Genomic DNA, 24,892 nt, shown 5'->3' on the forward strand with positions numbered 1-24,892 from the left:
AGATCTTTGGCGGACTCCGGATCGAAATTGGTATGTTGGAACTGCTGCATAGAGGGGCATAGTTATTGCGATTGTTTGGCTGATAGAAAGATATTTTGTTACGGATCTAAACCTCTATAAACAAAATTGTCCGCAATGTGGGCCGGGAAACTTGCGAGCTCGCGAGGGGACAAAACCACGAATGCTAGTTCCCGATACTCCACCCTCGACTTTGCCGTGTATTTCTCCTTATAGACCTATTTTGAAACCGATTATTCCGTACGACGAAAGACTAAAGCGTATGAAAGGAAAAGTTCTGAAATTTTTACATATATAAACGAAATCCATTTTACTCATAATTTTAAACGTTCGTCCGTCCGAATTCGTAATTTCTTGAATAGGATTGTGTCCCTCCGTAAAAATATTTTATCGTCTACATGTGCTTTAACTCGTAATAAATGTGATATGCGACCCTACGCTGAGCATCTTGAATAAAACTTGATTCTTTTGGATTCTGGCACGCAAGTTTTGTGCATTGGGGGCGATTTTGCAAAAGAAAATTCGTGATAATGAAAATTTTGTTGCTCGTGAAACTTACGGTAGTTTAGGTTAGTAAATCGGATAAAACACGTTTATATTTGGACTGGCGAGAAGTAAATAGTCTAACAATTAAGAACGCTTATCCGCTTCCGCATATCAAGGGTATATTAAGCCGTTTGCTGCGTGCTGAGTTTATAAGTTTTTTGGATTTACGTTAGACTCTCTGGCAAATTCCTTTGAAGAAAATTTTCACTATTTCACGTGTTTTACAGTTCCGAATCGACTATTGTATAGATATTGTGTTACGCCATTCGATTTGCATAATACTTCTGAGGCATTATGTAGACTGATGGATCGCGTCATACCGCCACAGCTTCGCACAAGCGTTTTCGTTTACTTGGATGATTTTCTGACCTTTGAATCGCATATTGAGACTTAAGTAGAAGTGGCACGTCGGTTAAGGCTTGCTGGTTTAGCAATAAATGTCGAAAAAAGGAAATTTTGTCTGTCCGAAGTCAAGTATTTCAGTTACATTGTTGGGAAGGGTATGTTACGCACTGATCCGGATAAGGTTTCGCCGATTGCCAACTATCCATAACCGAGGACGGTTAAACAATTTCGTCGTTTTTTGGGCATGGCCAGCTGGTTCCGTAGGTTTGTTCCCAACTTTGTAACAGTGAGCACTCCTTTGACTAATTTGCTTAAGTCTGCGGTATTCGAGTGGGATGGTGAGGCGTAGAGTGCACTTGATACACTGAAAAATCTTTGTCGTCAGGAGCAGACGTCAATAGCTAATCCAGATTACTCTAAACCCTTTTTGATCCAGCATGATGCGAGTCAGTCAGGAGTAGATGCCGTTTTGACACAGTTAAATGAAGAGAATGTGGAGGTTTCAGTTGCATACTTCTCCCAGAACTTGAATAGTGTCCAGAGAAATATAGCGTTACGGAACTGAAGCGTTTGGCTGCTGTTGTAAGCGTGATGAAACTCAGAGCGTGGAAGGACATGATTTTACTATTATCACTGACCATGCGAGCCCCCCGTACCGCCGGGGCTCACAAAACGTCGTACCAGATGAACTTTCAAGGCAGGATTGTGGGAAAATATCGCAGATCGGCTTGGCTCCAATGGTAGACTTTGAGTGCCGACGCTTTCAAGTATAATACTTAAGTCAAATATATAAAACTTAAGGTACACAACCTCGACAATGGTAATCGGCTTCCTGATCTTCAGGTTATGAATGCCCATGACGATCAGATCCGTGAATCATATCACTGGAAACTTTAAATTCCTGAGGAATTGATCACCGAAACTATTGGTAATGAACACATCCGAATAAGTGTCACGAGGAAATTGCAAAAACGCTGCAGAGATTACGAGCATATTATTCTTGGGGATTAAAAACTAGCGACGTAAAGGAGTATATCACGAAAGGTGGTGTCTGTCAGCGGAGCAAACCAGCAAATATTCCTTTGCGTTCACCCATGCCTTCCCGAATTGTGGTTCAGCGTCTGTTTCACAAACTTTATATCGATCTACTTGATCCTAAAATTAGATAAATGGTCGTATTCTCCTCGACCATTTATCTAAATTTCCGTTTTTGAAGCCTATTAAACGATTCGACTCTTCTATAATTTGTAGCTACCTTATGGAAAATATTTCCTCTGTGTTTGGTACCTCGGGCCCCGGACTTGTCGGATAATGGCAAACAGTTTAAGTCGAACCAGTTTGCAAATTTCATGGCCGAGCGAGGAATTCGTCACCTCACTACTTCCTTGTACAGTCCACAAACAAACGCAAGTGAAAGAGTCAAGCGTTCAGTAATAGCAGGCATTCGATCGTACTTGGACAAGGATCAAAGCAATGGGAATAAAAATATCTTCGAAATAGCTGAGGCGTTGAGATTTTCTTATCATCAAACCATAGGCTTTTCATCTTACCACACATTATTTGGCTTGCACATGGCTAAGCACGCGAAGGATTATGAATTGTTACGGAAATTGGAAGCCCTAAGAGGCGAGCATATTGAGCTCTGCACTGTGGATAGGCTGCAAATAATTCGGACTGAGATCGTGGAGAATATAAATATCGCGTTCGAGTGTTCGGCTAAGTGTCATAATTTGCGGTGGGTGACATTTGGCGTAACTTTGTTCTGAGCGACGCGAGTAAGGAATAGTGCCCCAAATTTGCACCAGCCTTTATTAAGGCTAAGCTCTGGCGATGTGGGAGAATTGCATGCACGAGCTGCAGGATGAAGAAACCGGTAGGATAGTTACGTGTCATGCAAAGATATGAAGAATTCAACTGCTTAGGCCTGCAGAGTTGTCTTGACAGAGGCTGAAATGTGTTTCTGCATTTCGTGACCTAATTGCCTTTAGAATTTTGTTTTAAAAATTGTTTAACCTTCCTTTCAAATTCTCAATCTTTTTTTTTTGAGCTGATTTACATAGTTACCAAAAAGATTTTTTTTCAGCCTATCCTTTTTTCCACTTACACAACTGTGTCGTGTAACTTGCCTTGTTATGGGCTAGGTCGTAGTACGTAACATTTTTTTTTATTCGAAAAACTAAATTTTCTTTCATGGGAAAAATTAATTTCAAAATAATAAGGAATTTTACATACATGCATATAAATTTTAATACAGTCAAACTTCTTTATCACGTACTCTGTATAAGACGAACTTCTCTTAAACACGAACTATTTATGTTTACTTAGCATTTTGAAATATGTTTTCATATATTTTAGTTTCTCTAACTCGAACTTTTCTCTATCTCGAACTGTTTTGTGTCATCTTGACGCACAAAGTTTCTTTATCTCGAACTAAAACAACAATAAACAATTTTTTTTTTTCGAAGTAAAAAAAAGACAACAAACTTGCTATATTTATGTATGTGTGTTTTTGTTTTTGCTATAGAGTGAAATAAAAGTTAATAAAAATAACTTTTAAAAATTTTTTAAAAGTTATTTTTATTAACTTTTTTTGTACGTATTACAAAAGTTAATAAAAATAGTAAATTTTTGTAAAACATATAAGTGAATTGTCATTTTGTACTAATTTTTTATTAGTTTTGGGATGTTTTGAATTGTTAAACTAATCCATTTAACATTTTTCGAGCTAAAATTGATGAAATATTAAATTTTTTCTTTACAAATAAAAATACCTATTTTGTACATACTGCAATTATAATAATCATGATTATTCATTATTAATGTGAAACATTTAAATTAAATATGTAAATACTACATTATTAAAAACGGCATATGTACGTAACATATAATGTAAATATCTGTTTTATTTATCATTGGACTAAAATTATTTGTTTTTTATTTTGTTATGATTAAAAGGACATCTTAAATAAATATATAAAAAATAGTATTTTTTATATCGAGAGTCTCTTTATCTCGAACTTTTCTCCGACATTTAGAGAGTTCGACATATCGAAGTTCCACTGTATAGTAAATTTTTATTTATGTATGATTATATACATTTTTTTCATTTCGTATATATAAAATAAGTATATAAAATACTAGTCGTGTGTGCTTGCATTGCAAGCCTTGCAAGTATTATGCCTGTAGTTTTGAAATTGTGTTCCATTCTGTGACTGAGATATTTTAAGTTTACTTTATTTCTTCAAAAATACACCAGTAATATACATTTATGTTTTTTCTTAATAAATAATAAGGTAAAACTTAAAATAAGAAAAGGTGTGAAAAATAATTACTAAAAAATACATAATTAAACAAATAATTAGGTTCTTTGAGATCAAATACCCTTTGAGTAATTTATTTTAGAACCTCGCTTTGAGTTATGTCGCATAAAATTGTAAAATATCTTTTACAATAAGCACTCTAAGCGATAAATTACTGTATACGCATAAAATAATTTGCTCCTAAAATGCATGCATGTATGTATTTGGAGTTTATAATACACGCGAATAAAACGCATGACTGTAAAATGAGTTAACACCAGTGCTAACGTGTATAGTGTTACGTGTATAGAATACGAAATAGAAAAATGCGATTATGAACTTTTTTTTATTGATAATTTAGTGATAATTTTATTTTTGTTTAAAACGAAATTAAACAAGTAAAAACGTTTCAGTCAGTATAAACCGATTGAATTATACCCTGCACCTTTCGTTATTGTATAGCAATTACTCGAACCTGTGAAATCATTCTATAGAAACTTCACGGACATGTCTGACCTGTAATTGGACTTACGACTGCCAAGTTTCATGAATCTGACTTTATAATTTTTCCAAATATTTAAAATTAGCTTTTGGAGTTGTATGGCAAGTACCTGAACCTGTCAAGCAATTTTATCAAAACTTCACAAATATATCTGATATATAATCGGACACACAACTGCCAAGTTTCATGAACCTGACTTTATTATTTTTCCAAATATTAAGAATAAGCTTTTAGACTTGTATGGGATCTATTCGATCCTGTTAAGCAATTTCACCAAAACTTCAGAAATATGTGACCTAGAACTCGACATACAACTACCAAGTTTCATGAGTCTGTCTTTATTATTTTTCCAAATATGTAGATTGTAGATTCCAAGGGAACCGCGTGGGATAGGAGTAACCCCCCAAGCCACCGCAGCCATTTTTGACTTATTGTAGCCCCCCCACGCCCCCGCCTATAATACCCCCGTCCCAGCTACGAAGCCGGAGATATCCCTAAGGGAGTTGGACACCAGTTCCCGAACACTTAGGGACCCATGTCCAAGACAATTGCGGCGCCGAACAGCCAGTGCCGAACAGTCGCAGAGAATGTGCACGGCGGTCTCATCGCCACCCCCACAAAATCTACACAGGGGGGAGCCCGACTTCCCCAGCCTATGAAGGTGGTACTTCACTGGGCAGTGCCCCGTGAAAAGATTCGCAATAGTGCGAACCCGGCTCCTGCTCATCCCCAGCAACTCTGCCGTGAATCCGCTGGAGCATGCCGAAAGAAATACTTTCGCATGACGGCAACCTTTCGTGTTCCGCCAGTGACGGCCGTATTCCGCCGCGAGCAGGCAGGCAAGCATGGCCCCCTCGGCGGAAGAATGCAGACCGCAGAAAGGCAGCGGCTGCACAAAGTCAGCCCCAGATGCCCTCGGCGGCAGCCCATCGGCAACTTCCTTGCCCGCATGGCCACTATGGCCCGGCACCCAAATGAGCGTGACTCTGTGCTCCGATGCCAACTCCATAAGTGCAGCAAGCAGCCCCAGACCAGCTTGGATGTAACCTGAGAAGGAAGCGCCAGCAGCGCAGCCATGCTGTCCGAGAACACATAGATGGTGCAGTTTCTACACCCCCTTTCTAAATTGATTCTCAGACAGATCTCTATTGCATGTATTTCGGCCTGAAACACTGTTCAATACGGGTCAAGGGTTGCATATACACGCGTGTGCGGGCGGACATCGTACACACCCGAACCCGCTTGGACCCGTCTGCATTTCACACGCTCGAACCCGACTCAAGTACCGGGCCACTCCGATCCCACGTCCATCGATCGGGAAACAGAACCCTGTACCTGTGGTCGAACTTGTACCGCGGCAGACAGGTATCCGACATGGTTATTCTTAGAATCGGATCGTTCTCAATGAAGTCTCTGTGAGTCCTGTGGGCCAACTTTTGTCCTGCCCTGTCCTCGCCAAAAGAGAGTCGGTAAGTCACTAACCGAGCTTCCTTCAATATGTGGAGGTGCAGTGGCGGCAATCCGATCATCACCTCCAATGCAGCGGTAGGAGCCGTCCGCATTGCCTCGGTCACACTCAGGCAGGCCAGCCTCTGTAGCTTTTCCAGCTTGGCCTGTACTCCTACCTGCTGAGCCTTACGACACCATACGATCGACGCATAGGTGACGATGGGCCTAGCAAGGGCCGTGTATACCCACAGTGCTATTTTGGGACTGATTCCCCAGGTCGCCCCGATGAAGCTCCTCCACAAGGCCGCCGTAGCTCTCCCGATAACTCTATCTATATGGGTATTCCAGGAAAGACGATCATCCATGGTTACCCCAGATACTTCACCTCCCTAGAGTAACTAATACGTTCACCAAACAGAATTGGGTTCGTTAATCTATCCCTGCCTCTGCGTCTGATGAAGGCGACCAAAGTGCTCTTGCTTGGATTTATATTTAACCCAACGCCTTTGCACCATCCCTCCACAACACGTAAATTTTGCTGTAGAAGTTCAGAAATAGTGCTCTAAAATTTTCCCCGTACGACGAAGACCACATCGTCGGCGTATCCCCAGACACGTGCCCGGAGCCCCTGAGAGCAGCGATTAGATCATCCACTACAATGGACCACAGGAGGGGCAAAGAACTTCACCCTGCGGACACCCTTTTGCAGCGGAGATGAAGAGTATATCGTATTGTATGGTGGACTTAATAATCCTATCCTGTAGCATCCGATTGACCCATCTGCTCGTCGTCGCATCAATCCCTCGTTTGTGCAACGACTCACAGATGACATGATATGGGGTGTTGTCAAAAGCTCCCTCTATATCAAGGAAGCAGCCAACTGCCAACTCCCGCACTTTATATGAGTTTTCAAGGACCCCCCCCCAGACTCTGCAAAGCCAGTACAGTAGACCTTATCGACTGATAGGCGTACTGAGATTCACGCAAGGGATTGCTTCCCAGTGCATCGTCCCGTACAAATCTATCAATCACTTTTTCCATTGCTATCAATAGAAAAGAAGTAAGGCTGATTGGACGGAAAGACCTTGAGTGGTTGCTTGGTCGCTTACCTGCCTTCGGAATATACGTCACTTTAGCCACCCTCCATGCCTGAGGGATGTAACCCCACGCATAGCTGGCACGAAAAATTTCCAAAAGTGCTCTGGCGATATGTTGAAAACCCCTCTGCAAAAATGCAGGATAATCTAATCCTAGAAACAGCCCATCTAATCCTGCCCATCGTGAAGACCAAACGGGGTCGTTGCCGGTCATCCCTCCTGGGCTAGGATGCCCTCGGTTCAATGTCCGCATTTGAGTGATTCCGAAGAATCTCCGAGTCAGAAAAGTGCGTTGACGCCATAAGCTCCAACGTCTGCTTTGCGTTCTAAGTCATGGAGCCATCAGGCCTAACCCGCTAGCATACTTCTTGGAAAGCACCCTGTGAAGACGCGTTCTGCTGGAGAGTTCATCAATGCCCTTGCAGAACGCCCTCCACGCTTTCCTAATTTCTCTTCTCTTCGCTTTTCTAATTTCTTTATTGTATTTCGTGAGTGAGTTTTTATGCTCTTCCCACGAACCCGACGCCTTGGTCTTATTGAACAGCTTTCTGGTATTTAGTCTAAGCCTTGAAAGCTCTTCATTGCACCACGGGCACTTCCTATTGCTCCGCCTCGGCTTAGCGCGGCAGCTCCCATGGTAGGCACCAGTAATAGTCGCCTTCAGAGCCTCGCTGGCCAGTTCGATATCCATCACCGTTCTGACAGAAGCAGGAACGGATCCAATCTCATCCATGAGGAGCGTTTCGAATTGACTCCAATCTGTAGATTGGGGTACCCGATACATTTCTTCTGCCAGGCCCCCGGAGACCATGATATCAAACCTAATCTGCCTATGATTGGACATGGATGTCTCATTTGAGACCATTAACCATTAATTTATTGCTGTATATAAATTCAAGTAGGCACTCACCTCTTTTATTTATATTACTGTTCCCCAGACGATGTGGTGGGCATTGGCATCACTTCCTATTATAAGTTGGAAGTTCCTCCTTCCACAAAAGTCTACTAGATCCTTCAGTTGCTCGTCCGGGTGGGCACAATCTCTCGGGAGTTAGGATGAGCACACAATGAACTCTGTACAGCCCCCGGAAGACTTCACCTTCACCAACGCAGCTACCTGATCCTTAGAACAGTAATCTGGAATAGGAAAATACGTTAGCCTTTTACTAAACAAAATGCAAGCCCTAGGCCTGCCCCCAATTTTATTATCATACAATAGCTCACCTGTTAGGCCCCTAACCTGACACTATGTAAGGCTCTTGGATAAGGGTGACATCGAGCTGATCCTTCATAAATCTATGAGCTAGAACATCAGTAGATGCCCTAGCATGCTGTAGATTTATTTGGATGCACCTCACAGCCATATCATTTCCTCCGGCTCTTGTCTATGGGCTTTGGCCCTTTAGACAAAGGCTTTAAATGAACCTTGCTTCCAATTGCCGCCTTTTTACGCATGTTGGTGGGCGCCTGCCCTGCCACAGCCTTCTTTGCCATACTAGGTGCCACGCTAGCCCCTTTTAAGGGGGCTAATTTTTAGTGCAAAATTTTATAAGAAAATATTATTCTATTGCATTAAACTTTTTACAAAAAGGGATTTTCAAAAAAATATTCATATGATATTGATTTGTAAGGGTAAAGCTTTTTTTAATTTCATTATTAATTTTTTTTAAATTTCATTTAAAAAAAAATAAAATTATCAATAAGAGTTCATCTAGAAAATCGCATTTTTCAAAGTTCGAAGCTTGGACTTTTTACATAGAAATCGTATGCTACGAGTACACGCATTATCCTATATAGTATTAGTTTTGACTCATTATATTCACGCTTTTTGTTCGCATGTATTATAAAATCCAAATACATACGTGCATGGATCTTAGTAGCGATTTATTTTATGTGTATACAGTAATTTATCGCTTAAAGTGCTTATTGTCAAAGGTTTAGGTACAAATGTATCTTATCGTAATTATTTTTAAGAGCATTTCTTATTTTATTTTTATACCCGTACGAACGCATGTTCGAAGGGTATACTAAATTTGCCTTACCGTTTGTAACACTAAGAAATAACGGTCTTACATATAGACTCGAGTGTATGTTTTTGATTGGCGTCGAATTCTGAGTTGATTTCGCTTTGTCTGTCTGTCTGTCTGTCCGTCCGTCCGTCCGTCCCAACGATAACTCAAAAAGTAATTGAGCTAAGTTCACCAAATTTTCACAAATGATTTATTGTAGTAAGTGCCAGAACCCTATTTAAATTGGACGTGATGTACTGGTTCGGGTAGCTGCTATACAACTTCAAAATTTATTTAGCAATATCTCAGAAACTATAAAAGCTGTGATATTAAAATTTCACACAAGCAAATATATTAGTAGGGCCAATGTGTGTGATAAAAGTTGTTGAAATTGCTTGGCTCCTTCTGGTAGCTGCTATACAACTTCCAAAGTTATTTGGCTATATCTCAGAAACTATAAAAGCTACGGTATTGAAATTTCACACAAGCGAATATATTAGTAGGGCCAAAGTGTTTGATAAAAGTCGTTGAAGTTGCTTGGCTCTTTCTGGTAGCTGCCATACAACTTCAATAGTAGTTTGGCTTACACAGTATTTTGAAAAACACAGTACTGAAATTTTGCATAAATTAATATGGAAATACGGCAATTTAAAGTCATAGTTTGTCCTATAGTCAGTTATGGCATATTTATCGCGAAAAGAATATGTCAGTTATGGCACATAGAATAACAAATTCGTACGGGTATCACAGAGTTGACAAGGTCAACAAAATGGAACACAATTTCAAAACTACAGACATAATACTTGCAACGCTTGCAATGCAACACACACGACTAGTTTAGTTACATATTCTTTTCGCGATCTGCTGCAAAATGTATTAGTAAACAAAACATAAGTGTACATTAAATTCGAAAAAATATTAATATTCGAAAAAATATTTAGGACGGAAACTCGCTGATATTGATTTGTAAGGGTAAAGCTTTTAATTCCATTTTAAATAAAACAAAAAAAATAAAATTATCAATAAAAAACTTCATTTGACAAATCGCATTTTTCAGGGTACGAACCTGAGACTTTTTGCATGGAAATCGTATGCTAAATGCGTTACCCTATATAATATTAGTATTAACTAATTATTCATTTACGCGAATAAAACATATGTATTATAAAATCCAAATACGTGCAAAATAATCCGTTACTAAAGGATTATTTTATGCGTAAGCAGTAATTGATCGCTTAAAGGGCTTATTGTCAAAGTTAATTTACAATTTTATGGGACCTAACTCAAAGCGAGGTTCTAGAATAAATTACTCAACAGATAAAAGATCTCAAAGGAACTAATTATTTGTTTAATTAGGTACTTTTTCGTAATTATTTTTAAGAGTTTTTCTTATTTTAAGTTTTATCTTACAAAATATTAGGAAAAAAAACATAACATGTTACGGGTGTTTTTTGAAGAAAAAAAGTAAACTTAAAATATCTCACACAGAGAATGGAACACGATCTTAAAACAAATAAATACAGACATATTATTCGCAAAGCTTGCAATGCAAGCATACACGACTAGTTTCGAGTAAATAAATAAGTTACCGACGGATTTTACTATAATATAGTTCATATAAATTGATACAGTCGGAAGTTCCACTTTTTCAAATACTTAGGCATGTCACTTAAACTCTTTTTTACCGACCGCATTGTGCTATAGGTGGGTTATGTGATGGCAACAAATTTTGCATATCGAGTTTTCGATGTACACGCGAGTTATATATAATACCCGAGACAATTTATCATGCTTAGACAACGTGAGTAATTTAACCACGTTGCGAGTTGTTTATTAAAATATGATTTAAATTACACATGGAATATTTTATATTAAAAATGCATACTAAGCAAATTTGATCCAACGCAACTGTTCGTTTTTAGAAAACAAAAATTTAGTTGTAATCAGTTTGTAAAACAGTGCAGTTCACCTAAATTTTTGTTTAAGCAAGAATTAGAATATAAGTGTACTGTAAAAATTATAATAAAAGTGTAAAATCAAAATTCTATGTACAATTATTTTATTAATAAAAAGAGAAAAAAAAGGAATACAGTGGAGTCCGCTTATAGTCACACAAAAAATTTCATAAAAATGTGTGACTATAAGCATCATATGCCTATAAGCGTCAGTAGAAAAAAAAAAATTTATAAGTAAAACTCAAAACTTAATTTTTTTTTTATTTAATTTTAAATTAAGTAAACAAATGTGACAGAAAAAAATATTTAAGTTACAAAATTTGCCGCTACAAATTCGACAACAAATATTGTAATTAAACTATTTGCCGTAAAGTAAGTAGTAAAACTACTTACCGCTTTAAAAAAAATGGCGTTCAGAGTATGTGACTATAAGCGACGTCAAATATATGAATTAAGCAATATGGTTCACAAAAAATACGATCCAATAACCGTATGTGACTATAAACGTTTGTGACTATAAACAAATGAAAATACATGAAAATATAATAAAAAAGATGTTGACAACGAAATTGTTGACTGTAACCGAATTATGACTATAAACAGTAGTGACTATAAGCGGATTCCACTGTAAAATAAAAACAAAATCAGAAAAGTAAAAAATTAAATTTTTTTCTTTAAATAAAATAAAAAGTACATTAGTGGCACAGTCAACGGTAGGATGCAAATCTAAAGATTTTGTATCCAGTGACCGAACCTCGTATTCTATTAAAATACGACTTTAAAATTATAAAACTAATAAAACAAACTAGAAAAATCGAATTAATAAATCAAAAAATACCATAATATCAAAACTAACAATTAGAACAAAATTAAATAGAAACCAATTATAATCACAAAAAAAAATTTTTTTTTTTTTCAATATTTTGTGCAAATGAACAAATTTAAATAAATCAGAAAATTTATATTAATTATAAAACTAAATTATATATATATATACTGAATAAAATTTAAATTAAAACATCAGAATAAAATACGAAGTGTAAATAAAACATAATCAATATTATCGATAAAATAAATTAATAAACTACCTATTTAAAATTTAATGCCAAAGGAAAAGAAAATTTCAAAAAAATTCAAAACGAAAATTTATAACGCCAATAGTACCAGTGAAGATAGCGACGAAAACATGCAGACCGACAACAGCCAACAGAGTCAAACAAACTCCCAGCAAGCTTCATCCAGTCAGCAAGATTCATCAACTCCAAATCCAAACACATTCACAATATCAATTAGCGATCTTATTAAGGATGCTCAAAGAATTCACGAATACAGAGGTGACGAATCATATGCTTTAACATCGTTTATAAGGGAGGTGGAGACGATACAAAACCTACTCAGCAGCAATGTGGGTGCAGCACGATATGTCTATCAACGGGTAATCCTGAACAAGATACAGGGACCAGCCCTAAATGTGATCAGAACTATCCAAAATAATTCCTGGGAAGAAATAAAACAAGTACTTATAAAAAACTTCGGAGTGAAACAGTCATATCATCATTTATACCAACAGATATTCTCAGTAAGAAAAACGTCGGTAAGTGATTTTTATTATAAATTAGAATCTCTATTAGGAAAGTTAAATGAGAAGTACGAATACGATTCAGATAAACCATCTGAATTCGCCCCGAAAAATAACGAATCTGTAGTATTAAAAACGTTTATAGATGGAATCGAATCTCATTTAGCTTCCCTAATTTTAAATAGAAATATAAATTCGCTTAGAGAAGCATACAAATTATTAGAGAACTCTGGCCTAATCAGAGAAAATGTAATTAAACAAAATTATAATAGTAATAATAAATCGAGTAATTCTAACTTATATAACAATAAAAATACTAGAAATAATAATTTTAATAAAAACAGTAATTTCCACAATAATAATTTTTCTCAACACAACAATACAAATAATTTCCCAAGGCAAAACTACTCTAGAAATTTCCAACAAAATAATATTAGACAAGACTCTGGACAGTTCAGACAAAATTCTGGACGATTCAGACCAAACTCTGGACAGTTTAGACAGAATTTTAACCAATTCAGAAATGGTTCTGGACAATTTAGACCGAATTTTCGCACACAGACTACCGAACCGATGGAAGTTGATAACATCGACACTACAAATGAAGTGAACGAGGAAGTAAATTTTACAGACTAGCCTCGGACAATAAACTACCCATAATAAAATTGACTTTCAATAGTGTAGAAATAAATTGTTTGATTGATTCAGGATCAGACACAAGCCTTATAAAACCTAATATTTTACCCTTCAAAACCGAAAAATTAGCAAAACCCATAGCCTATAACTCTTTGGGAGGCCCTAACAAGGTAAATCTTAAAATGGTTACTCCTATTCCCATAGAATTAAAAAGAAAAGGAACATTGGAATGGAAGGTATTTCCTCTAAAGAGCAGGAAATACGACGCCATTATGGGTATCAACTTTTTATTACCTTTTGAAGCAAAGATCGATATTGCAAGCCAATATCTGGAAGTATGTTCGAGGAATAAGATTTATTTTGAAAATATAAAATACATTCGTGATATCGCTGAAGCGAATCACTTCGAACCTCTTTTAGACACCAACAACGAAATTTTTAACAAAATAAACCAAAATCATCTAAATAACGAAGAAAAGAACGAATTACGGGAATTTTTGACAAAAAACTCAGACTTATTTTTTAAGGAGGGAGATAATTTAACATCTACCCATGAAATAAAACATGAAATTAAACTCAAAACAGATACTCCAATTTATTGTAAAAGTTATCGTTACCCTAAAATACACGAAGAAGAAATAAACCGACAAATCAAGGATATGTTAGAACAAAGTATAATTAGGGAATCAAATTCACCATATAACTCACCACTCTCGATTGTCCCTAAGAAAATGAACAATTCTAATATAAAGAAATGGCGAATTGTAATTGATTTCGGGAAACTAAACGAAATAACCATCGACTACGGATTTCCAATTCCCAATATCGAAAGCATCTTAGACAAGTTAGGCCGCGCTCAATACTTCACGCCCTTAGACTTAGCAAAGGACTTTCACCAGATAGAGGTGAAACCTGAAGATCAAAAGAAGACCGCTTTCTCAACCCCATTTGGCCATTACGAATACACTCGAATGCCTTTTGGATTGAAAAACGCGCCAGCCACGTTCCAACGGCTGATGAATTCAATCCCAAGAGAATATATTAATCGAATTTGCATTGTATATCTACACGATATACTCGTTTTTAGCACATCGTTACAAGAGCACGTGGTGAACCTAAGAAAGATTTTTAATGCCCTCAGAAAAGCAAATTTAAAAATTCAAGTAGATAAATGTAATTTTCTATGTAGGGAGACCGAATATCTTGGACACATCCTAACCCGGGAAGGCGTTAAACCGAATCCAAAAAAAATTCAGGACATAATCAATTTAAAGTTACCAGCAACACAAAAACAGATAAAGTCATTTTTAGGTGTAACGGGTTTTTATAGAAAATTTATACGGAACTATGCTAAAATTGCACAACCATTAACTAAATACCTGAAAAAGGACTGTAAAATAAATACCCTAGACCCAACGTACATTAACGCATTTGAACAATTAAAAATATTATTGACATCCCATCCCATATTGAAATATCCGGATTTCAATAAACCATTTAAAATAAATACGGACGCCAGTCAGTTTGCTATAGGAGCAGTACTGATGCAGGACAACCACCCTGTTGCCTATGCTAGCAGAACGCTAAGCAATCACGAAATTAGATACAGCACAACAGAGAAAGTACTTTTAGCACTTGTTTGGGGAGTTAAATACTTTAGGCCCTACGTCTACGGGAGGGAATTTGAACTACAAACGGACCACCAAGCTTTAAAATGGCTTCATACTAAATATTTAGGAAAACACTTAAATCCAAGATTGCAAAGGTGGATATTATCTCTAGGCGAGTACAATATTAAAATAGAATACCTAAAGGGCAAAGACAATAAACTTGAAGATTTTTTAAGCCGTATTAATTCAAACGAAAACGAAATAAACCTGACAGAGACGTTCAGTCTTATCGAAGGGAGAGAATCGACCGAAATCAATAACAATGACGAAAATGACAATACCTCTCTCCAAGCTACAATACATTCGCAAGAAGAAGAACAACTTGACCATATTCCTATCTTAGAAACAATAGCCAATAGATTCAAAACCCAACTCATATTTACTTTCAACTTCACCCAAGAATTCGAAGGCCTACCATACGGTAAGAGAAGAATTTACATTAGACCCGACATAAACGAACCAGAACTTACGAACAAACTAAAATCCTACATATCAGACAACAAAATAGCAATATTTACTCAAGTATCAGATAGCGAGTATAATTCTATTCAACAAATATTAATAAGACAATTTCCCAATACAAAATTTCTAAAATGTACCTACTTTGCACAAGACATAAAAACAGAAGAGGAACTTATAAAAATTGTATCTCTACATCATAAAGAACAAAAACATCCTGGAATTATTTCATTATATGAATATTTAAAATATAAAGTTTACCACAAGCAACTAAAATTAATCATTAATCAACTTACAAACAACTGTGAAATTTGCAACAAAGGCAAATACGACAGAAAACCTATAAAACCTAAATTTAAGAAAACCGAAATCCCCTATGAAAAAAATCAAATTATACATGTCGATACATATACCAATAGAACACAACATTTCATTATATTTATTGATAAGTTTACAAAATTTGCAACTGCCTATCCATTAGAACATAAAAACCATACGGAAATAAAAGAAAAATTAAGGATTTTTTTCAATCACAAAAAACCAAAAAAATCTGATGTGGTCAGCACATAACCGACCGCATTGTATTGTATTGTCTAGTTAAATGAAAGTGTAACAGAATATTATAAAAATGTCTGTTAAATACTTCTTTCCAATTTTTAGGACATTAGTAAGCTTATAGTTAACATACTTAGAAAAATGTAAATTTGGCTCTTAGTAGAGTTTCGCTTTGTGCTACCAGAATTCCCTGAAATGCTCGCCAGTTAGTTTCGGTAACAACCAGAACTCAAATATCAAATTTCAAGAAATCCCATCAATTTGTTGTGTGGATATGGTGAAAAATGTAAAATCGGCCCGCAAATCCGTTCTCGAGCCGTGATCTTTCCAAAAAAGTTATATGTTCATTGCTTTAATATGAGGAACTCATATATTAAATTTCAATGAAATCGGTTGATTATTTCTCTTTATATACACAAAAGTGTATGTTTGGCCCGTAGTAAACGTCTAGTTGCCGATGCCTGATCTTTCCAAAAAATTTACATGTTCATTGTTTTAATACGGGGAATTCATATATTAAATTTCAATGAAATCGGTTGATTATTTCTCTTTATATACACAAAAATTTATATTTGGCCCGGAGTAAACGCCCAGTTGCTGATGCCTGATTTCTTCCAAAAGTTAGGAATTTTTGCGTATGATCGAGCAAAGCTTATATATGAAATTTGAAGTAAATCGGTTTAATACTTTCTTCAAAATGGCGAAAAATGTAAAATCGGCCCGCAAATCCGTTTTCGAGCCCTGATCTTTCCAAAAAATTTAAATGTTCATTGTTTTAATACGAGGAGTTCATATATTCAATTTCAATGAAATCGGTTGATTATTTCTCTTTATATACACAAAAATGTATATTTGGCCCGTAGTAAACGTCTAGTTGCCGATGCCTGATTTCTTCCAAAACATACGAATTTTTGCGGACGGTCGAGCTGAGCTTATATATAAAATTTCAAGTAAATCGGTTGAATATTTTCTTCAAAATGTTCAAAAATGTAAAACAGGCCCGCTAAAAAGTGCAGTTCCCGAGGCCTGATATATACCAAAAGTTGATCGATCCGTGCCATGGTGGAAACAAACTTACATATAAAATTTCATCAAAATCGGTTCAGCAGATCTTGAGATACACGCATGCACACACAGACCGACAGACCGACAGACCGACAGACCGACAGACCGACGGACCGACAGGTTGCTAAAAATAGTTTATTTACACTTCCCTACTATGGAGAAGTACGTTCCCACCGAAAACTCGATATGCAAAATTTGTTGCCATCACATAACCTACCTATTGTTTACACAATACGGTCGGTAAAAATTAGTGGCTGATAAAAATGAGAGTTTAAAAATATGTATATTAAAAAATTCCTAAATCAAGAAAATATCGAACTTCATTTAGCCAAACCGAATAGCCATACCGGTAATTCTGACGTTGAAGGGCTAAATAACACTATAACGGAAAAATTACGAATATTAAACTTAGAAGAATTACTACCTGTTAGAATACAAATGCTAAACGCAATTAAAAATTACAATACTTTATATCATAGTACAATAAAAACTACACCAGAAAACGCGGAAAATAACCTTGTCTCAAATGAAAATATATACAGTAACCTAATTAAATCTCAAGAAAAACGATTAGTTAAGCATAATAAAAATAGAGAAGATTATACAGAAAATCGCAAAATAGGCTATATTAAAAATTATAAGTCTCTACGACATAAAGAAGAACCAAAATTTAGAAAATATAACTTAACCAACGTACATCCTATTAATATTAAACGACTTTAAAATTTTCAGATAATAATGACGATGACACTATTTCTAGTATTTCTAAAACTGCCTCTAGTACAGTCAAATCAGCTTCAAATAGAGAAAATTGAAACAGATAATGGGTCAACAATTATTCAAAAAGACCAAATTCAAATACCAAAAACATTCAACTACTTGTTACATATAATTGACTTAAACGAAATGGAGTATATAATAGGCGAATTAAAAAGAAGTTCCTCTTTACTTGGCACAGATTTGAGCCAGCCAATAATCAATGAAATTGGTGGTTTACAAGACTAATTAGCTACTTTGGTCATCATAGTATTCAAAAACGAGGACTTGCTAATTTCTTAGGAACAATTAATAAATGGTTGACTGGAACTATGGATGACGAAGACAGACAAATTATTAACCGACAACTTCAACTAATCGAACATATTGACCATAATATTATAAAAAACATAAACCAACAGATACAAATTAACAATAACTTGAATAACTCCATAAATAAATTACTAACAAATATTCAACAACACAGACAATTATTTCAAAATTTGCTTAAAAATAATGTGAACGAAAATACTCTAAAAATTGCAGCTTTTGACCTGAGATTAACAATACAACAAACAAATAAATTTATCGAAGATTTGCAAGACAATATTATCCTAACTAACCTGAACATCATTCATCCTTCTCTTCTAAACCATGACGAAATAATCAATTTTAAAATAAATGCAGATAAACTCAAACACTTAAAAGTAGGATTCTCAAGAACCACAACCAATAGGTTGGTATTTCTAATCAAAATACCTTTTAAATTAGTCTCAATCAACGAAAAGTTAATAGTACCATTAGCTAACGAAAATAATTGCAAACTAATAGATACTTCAATAACAAAAACCTTGGAATTTCATAACGAACTTTACCAATATGAGGAAACTAAAGCACTTCACCAATTGAACGAATTAGACCATTGTGTACAGAACAAAAATTGTAGGACAATAAAAAATTGTAGCTTTAAAATAATTAGTATCGACGATAGTAGTATGATAGTTGAACTTGCAAAAAATGTAATTTTAACATCAAATTGTGACGAGAGAAAGATTGTTTTAAATGGTAATTACTTCGTAAAATTTTATAACTGTACTATAAACATAAACAACCAAACATTTATTAATGATATTAAAGAAACAAAAAATAAATTTATAATCCCAAATTTAAATTATAAAGCTTTTAACCAATCTTGTTCTTTCAATGATATTATATTAGAAACAAAAAAAAATTTAAATCAAATTATTGAATTAAGAAACAATAAAAATTCATTGTCAACTTATCTCATTACACTAACAGCAATAATAATAATGATGCTGATAATAACTATTGTAATAATCTTGTTTTATTGTAAAAGCAATTGCGATGGACCAAATTTCAACAAGAAGATTCAGAAGAATCTTAACCCTAACGAAGGGAGAGTTATATATAATAACCGAGACAATTTATAATGCTTAGACAACGTGAGTAATTTAACCACGTTGCGAGTTGTTTATTAAAATATGATTTAAATTACACATGGAATATTTTATATTAAAAATGCATACTAAGCAAATTTGATCCAACGCAACTGTTCGTTTTTAGAAAACAAAAATTTAATTGTAGTCAGTTTGTAAAACAGTGCAGTTCACCTAAATTTTTGCTTAAGCAAGAATTAGAATAAAAGTGTAGTGTAAAAATTATAATAAAAGTGTAAAATCAAAATTCTATGTACAATTATTTTATTAATAAAAAGAGAGAAAAAAGGAATAAAATAAAAACAAAATCAGAAAAGTAAAAAATTGAATTTTTTTCTTTAAATAAAATAAAAAGTACATTAGTCGCGTGTATCTCAAGTTCGGCTGAACCGATTTTGATGAAATTTTATGTGTAAGTTTATTTCGACTGTGGCACGGATTGGTCAACTCTTGGGACATGTAAGGCATCGCGAGTTACACTTTTTACCGGGCCGGTTTTACATTTTTGATCATTATGAAGAAAATATTCAATAGATTTACTTGAAATTTTATATATAAGCTGCTCTCGACCGTCCGCAAAACCTCTTAACTTTTGGAAGAAATTAGGCGTCAGCAACTGGACGTTTACCACGGGCCAAATATAAATTTTTGCGTACATAAAGAGAAATAATCAACCGATTTCATTGAAATTTAATATTTAAATTCTTCGTATTAAAGCAATGAACACATAAATTTTTTGGAAATATAAAGGGTCCTAAACTTATCTGATGGCTAATTTTACATTTTTTCCATATCTGCGGAACGAATTGATGGAATTTCTTGAAATTTGATATTTGAGTTCTAGTTGCCACCAAAATCAACTGGTGAAAAAGGGAAATTCTACTAAGAGCCAAATTACATTTTTGTAAGAATGTTAACTATATTAAAAATTGGAAAGAAGTATTTAACACGTTCACGCCGGCGGCCTAATTTGTATTTCTCGCCATCTGACGGCGCTGTAAATCCTAGTTTGTTTCATCGGACGGCGCTGCGCTGTTGTGACTTTCTCTCAATGAGAGATATGCGATTACGTTCAGAACAAAGTCACTGATGAAACCTGCTACATGCAATTTTAAAGTAATCGCGCTAATATTTAATATCTTTATTTGATTTTTGATAACGAGAACTTATAGTTATTGTGCTCTTTATTGTGAGATTTTTATGAAAGTAATATATAAGTTATTACAAAATTTTATTTTAATTATTTGCTATTTTTATTACAACCAATTAGAATATCCACTATGGGTACAGAAATGAATGTAGGTAGTGTTATAAAAATTTATCTCAGGAAAAGGGTTCTTCTATAGCTGCAAAAAAAGCTAAAAGAGTGACAACATTTTGTAGTGCTTGTGAAGACAAACCACATTTGTGCTTACCTTGCTTCAATAAGACTCATGAAAATAAATAATTTTTTTTAATGTAATGAACTACACTAACTAATATATATGTTTTTATTTAAGCCGCTTAAATAGTTTTAACTAAGATCATTTGCAAATTTTTGTTTCTTTTTATTAGCAAAAAATAGATATAAAATTGATTTCTTTCATTGTACCATTAATGGTACATGCCGCCCGATGGGACAATTGTGTATGTACCATAAATGGTACAAGCCGACCTATGGGACAGCCCTCAATGTACCATTTATGGTACAAGCCGGCGGGAACATGTTAACAGCATCTTTATAATATTCGGTAACACTTTCACTTAACTAAACAATACACATTGCCGTCGGTTATGTGCTGACCACATCAATTTTTTTTGTCTTATCTTTAATTCGGTTTTAGCAAAGCGGCGTTTTGGCAATAACATTTGAGTTTTTCTACTTAAATCGAATAAATTATCAAAACTGTCTGATGACAACAAACTTGGCAAATAAAAAGAAAATATTTGGAAGTATTAATGAAAATTGATGAAAAAAACTATTTTGAAGAAAACTTTCTTGAAGTACCATCGAGTTAGCCAATTGCAAACATAACCCAATTTGTAAAATCATTGAAGTCAGAATTGTGTCGGTCAAAGAAGCTATTCTTTAAAATTCTAAATATGCAATGTAATATTTTAAACCTACAACATATATTTGCTATACATAGTGTATACGTTAAATAAAAATATTTATGTGAGCTATTCTTTATATTAGTGTTTGACACTCACTTTTTCATTTAATCTTATTAAGGAAAACGTATCACAAAAGTTTATTCTTCGTTACTTATTTTGTTTCTTTTGCCCTGAGAATTGTTAGATTACATAACTGAAAATTTTAATTTTCCTCATATTTCAGATTACCAAAAATTAACATCAGTTTGGATGTCTTTTATATAATTTTTGTAGTTTATTTAAACTTACAGTGGCGTACAAGGTTAAGATTAAATATTTAGACTTCAGACCAACAATCCTCCATCATATGCATAGTCAGCTTTGTTGTGCATTATCAGACGATCTTCAACAAAATAAAAACTATCTGATCGAGTTTCAAATGGACTTGCTATCATGTCTGTAACTAAATGAAAAAAATTAAAATTATATTCAAAAACTAAATTTAAAAATATGTACATAATGCAAAAAAATATCGATATACAAAATCAATATTAATAAAAAATACGTATATAAAATTATATAAGTCAATTTAATCTTTAATGAACGAATAAGACAAGTTCAAGCGTTATCTACACGTTTATTCAAAGACATTAAAAATACAAAGATGTACCAACAAGATAAATTTCAGCTTAAAAAATCAATTCTGAGATACCAAACATTGCTTGAACATAAAAACAATTTTAGTCTTTTGTGTTTATTTTCTTATTCTCACTCTCTTTCTTTAATTTTTTCTCACTTTTTAAGAATTTTTTTTGCTTTTGTGTGTTTGGCTTGTTTTGTTTTATTTTGGTATGTTTGTATGCATTCACAGACATCTTTATATAAGACTTGACAATACACAATTTACTAATCCATTTATACGGTGTATTGAATCCATTTATACGGTGTTTCATCGTACTCTTTGTTAAGAAATATATTTTATACTAGGTATTTTCGAATAAATTAGAAATGTTCATATGGTGATTTGGGATGTTTGTAAAATAAAAAACGATTAAATACAAAAAATATGCAGAAATTATTTTATTTCATTTTAATATTAACAAAATTAAATTTCTTCTTCTTACAAACTAGTTACTTATTACAGGTAACAAATAACATTATAATAAATTACAGGTAACAAAATATTTTTCAGTTAAAACCAAAATAATAAATACATAACAAAGTTGTTTTTGAAAAACTGCTTGACATATTTACATAAAAAAATAAAATTTTTAATCAATATTTCTTAAAACTAGTAATATTTGATGAGAAAAGCAATTCATTACCGACCGTATTGTGTAAACAATAGGTAGGTTATGTGATGGCAACAAATTTTGCATATCGAGTTTTCGGTGGGAACGTACTTCTCCATAGTAGGGAAGTGTAAATAAACTATTTTTAGCAACCTGTCGGTCTGTCGGTCTGTCGGTCTGTGTGTGCACGCGTGTATCTCAAGTTCGGCTGAACCGATTTTGATGAAATTTTATATGTAAGTTTGTTTCCACCATGGCACGGATCGATCAACTTTTGGTATATATCAGGCCTCGGGAACTGCACTTTTTAGCGGGCCTGTTTTACATTTTTGAACATTTCGAAGAAAGTATTCAACCGATTTACTTGAAATTTTATATATAAGCCCAGCTCGACCATCCGCAAAAATTCGTATGTTTTGGAAGAAATCAGGCATCGGCAACTAGACGTTTACTACGGGCCAAATATACATTTTTGTGTATATAAAGAGAAATAATCAACCGATTTCATTGAAATTTAATATATGAATTCCCCGTATTAAAACAATGAACATGTAACTTTTTTGGAAAGATCAGGCATCGGCAACTAGACGTTTACTACGGGCCAAACATACACTTTTGTGCATATAAAGAGAAATAATCAACCGATTTCATTGAAATTTAATATATGAATTCCTCATATTAAGGCAATAAACATATAACTTTTTTGGAAACATCAGGGCTCGAGAACTGATTTGCGGGCCGATTTTACATTTTTCACCATATCCACAGAACAAATTGATGGAATTTCTTGAATTTGATATTTGAGTTCTTATTGTTACCGAAACTAACTGGCGAGCATTTCAGGGAATTCGGGAAGCACAAAGCGAAACTCTACTAAGAGCCAAATTTACATTTTTCTAAGTATGTTAACTATAAGCCTACTAATGTCCTAAAAATTGAAAAGAAGTATTTAACAGACATTTTTATAATATTCTGTAACACTTTTTTTTAACTAGACAATACACAATGCGGTCGGTTATGTGCTGACCACATCAGATTTTTTTATTATATAAACGTACCTATGTATTCAATTAAATTAACAAAGTTTTGCAAATTTCTTTTATAAGAGATTAAATTATATACTTATTTAAATTGTTAAAATCTTAACATTAGTAGGTACTTGATTAAATTATTTTGTCCCTGATGACTTCGTTCTTTGGCAAAGTAAATTTAGGTATAGCATTTACGTTCTCCTTTTCTCGTAGACTATTGCTTCTGCATCCAACCTGGCAACACTTTCGGGGCATTTCTACTTACATGGACGTAATCAAATATACTATTATATTTTATTTAAATACAAATAAAACTTTAAAAGTACACCAAATCTTACTAATTTGTTAATTGATTTTTCTTTTGAAATAAATCTTAACACTATTTTTTCAAAATCCGTCTTTGTTTCATACAAAATACGACAGACAAAAGAAAAAATTTATTTATATATATGTATTATAAATCTTCATTTTATTTAATAACACGAAAAATTCACTAAATTTAAATTAAAATTAAATTTTAAACAGCAAAGAAATTATTTTACCGCACAGCGACGCAGCCTTCCCGTACAAAATTTATATATGGACTAAAGAATACCATAGTTAATTTTTTGTACAATAATCAATAGACACAAATACAAAAATTTTAACATGTCTCGTACATTATAGCAGTTTATGATTAAAATATTCACATAATTAGGATATGTACGCAAATGTACGTACCGTCACACATCCTTATATAAGTTTGCGTAATACCACAGGCATCTTTATTCCCAAGACTTCGTAATACACAATTTACTAATCCATAAATACGGTGTATTCAAAATGGATCATCGTACTTTTTGTAAAGAAATATATTGTTATATTAGGTATTCTCGTATTATTTAGAAATGTTTATGGTGATTTGGGATGTTTGGAAAATAAAAAACGATTAAACACAAATTATATTATACAGAAATTGTTTTATTTCTTTTTTAAATAACAAAATGAAATTTCATGTTCTTATAAGCTAAAATAATGAACTTTAGGTAACAAAATAGGTTTTCGGTACTTTGTTTTGTTTTTTAGGTAAACAAAAATAGTAAACACATATATAATAAGA

At 34.0% G+C, this 24,892-nt stretch overlaps 1 protein-coding gene across 5 annotated transcripts in view; it reads right to left on the reverse strand.

Moving 5' to 3' along the window:
- Positions 1–24,892, reverse strand: part of LOC129615791 (protein unc-119 homolog) — a 103,222-nt gene that overhangs the window by 39,104 nt on the left and 39,226 nt on the right. For 4 of the 5 annotated variants that reach the window (XM_055531157.1, XM_055531156.1, XM_055531159.1 and 1 more), the window contains exon 3: positions 21,780–21,933. The exons of the other annotated variant lie outside the window; for it this stretch is intronic. In XM_055531157.1, coding sequence (XP_055387132.1) covers positions 21,815–21,933 — 119 coding nt within the window. In that variant the 3' untranslated portion in view covers positions 21,780–21,814. The remainder of the gene's footprint in view (positions 1–21,779; positions 21,934–24,892) is intronic. 5 annotated transcript variants of the gene reach the window in all.

Source organism: Condylostylus longicornis, unplaced genomic scaffold (genome assembly GCF_029603195.1).
Source record: "Condylostylus longicornis isolate FDR11 unplaced genomic scaffold, ASM2960319v2 ptg000147l, whole genome shotgun sequence".
Lineage (NCBI taxonomy): Eukaryota > Metazoa > Arthropoda > Insecta > Diptera > Dolichopodidae > Condylostylus > Condylostylus longicornis.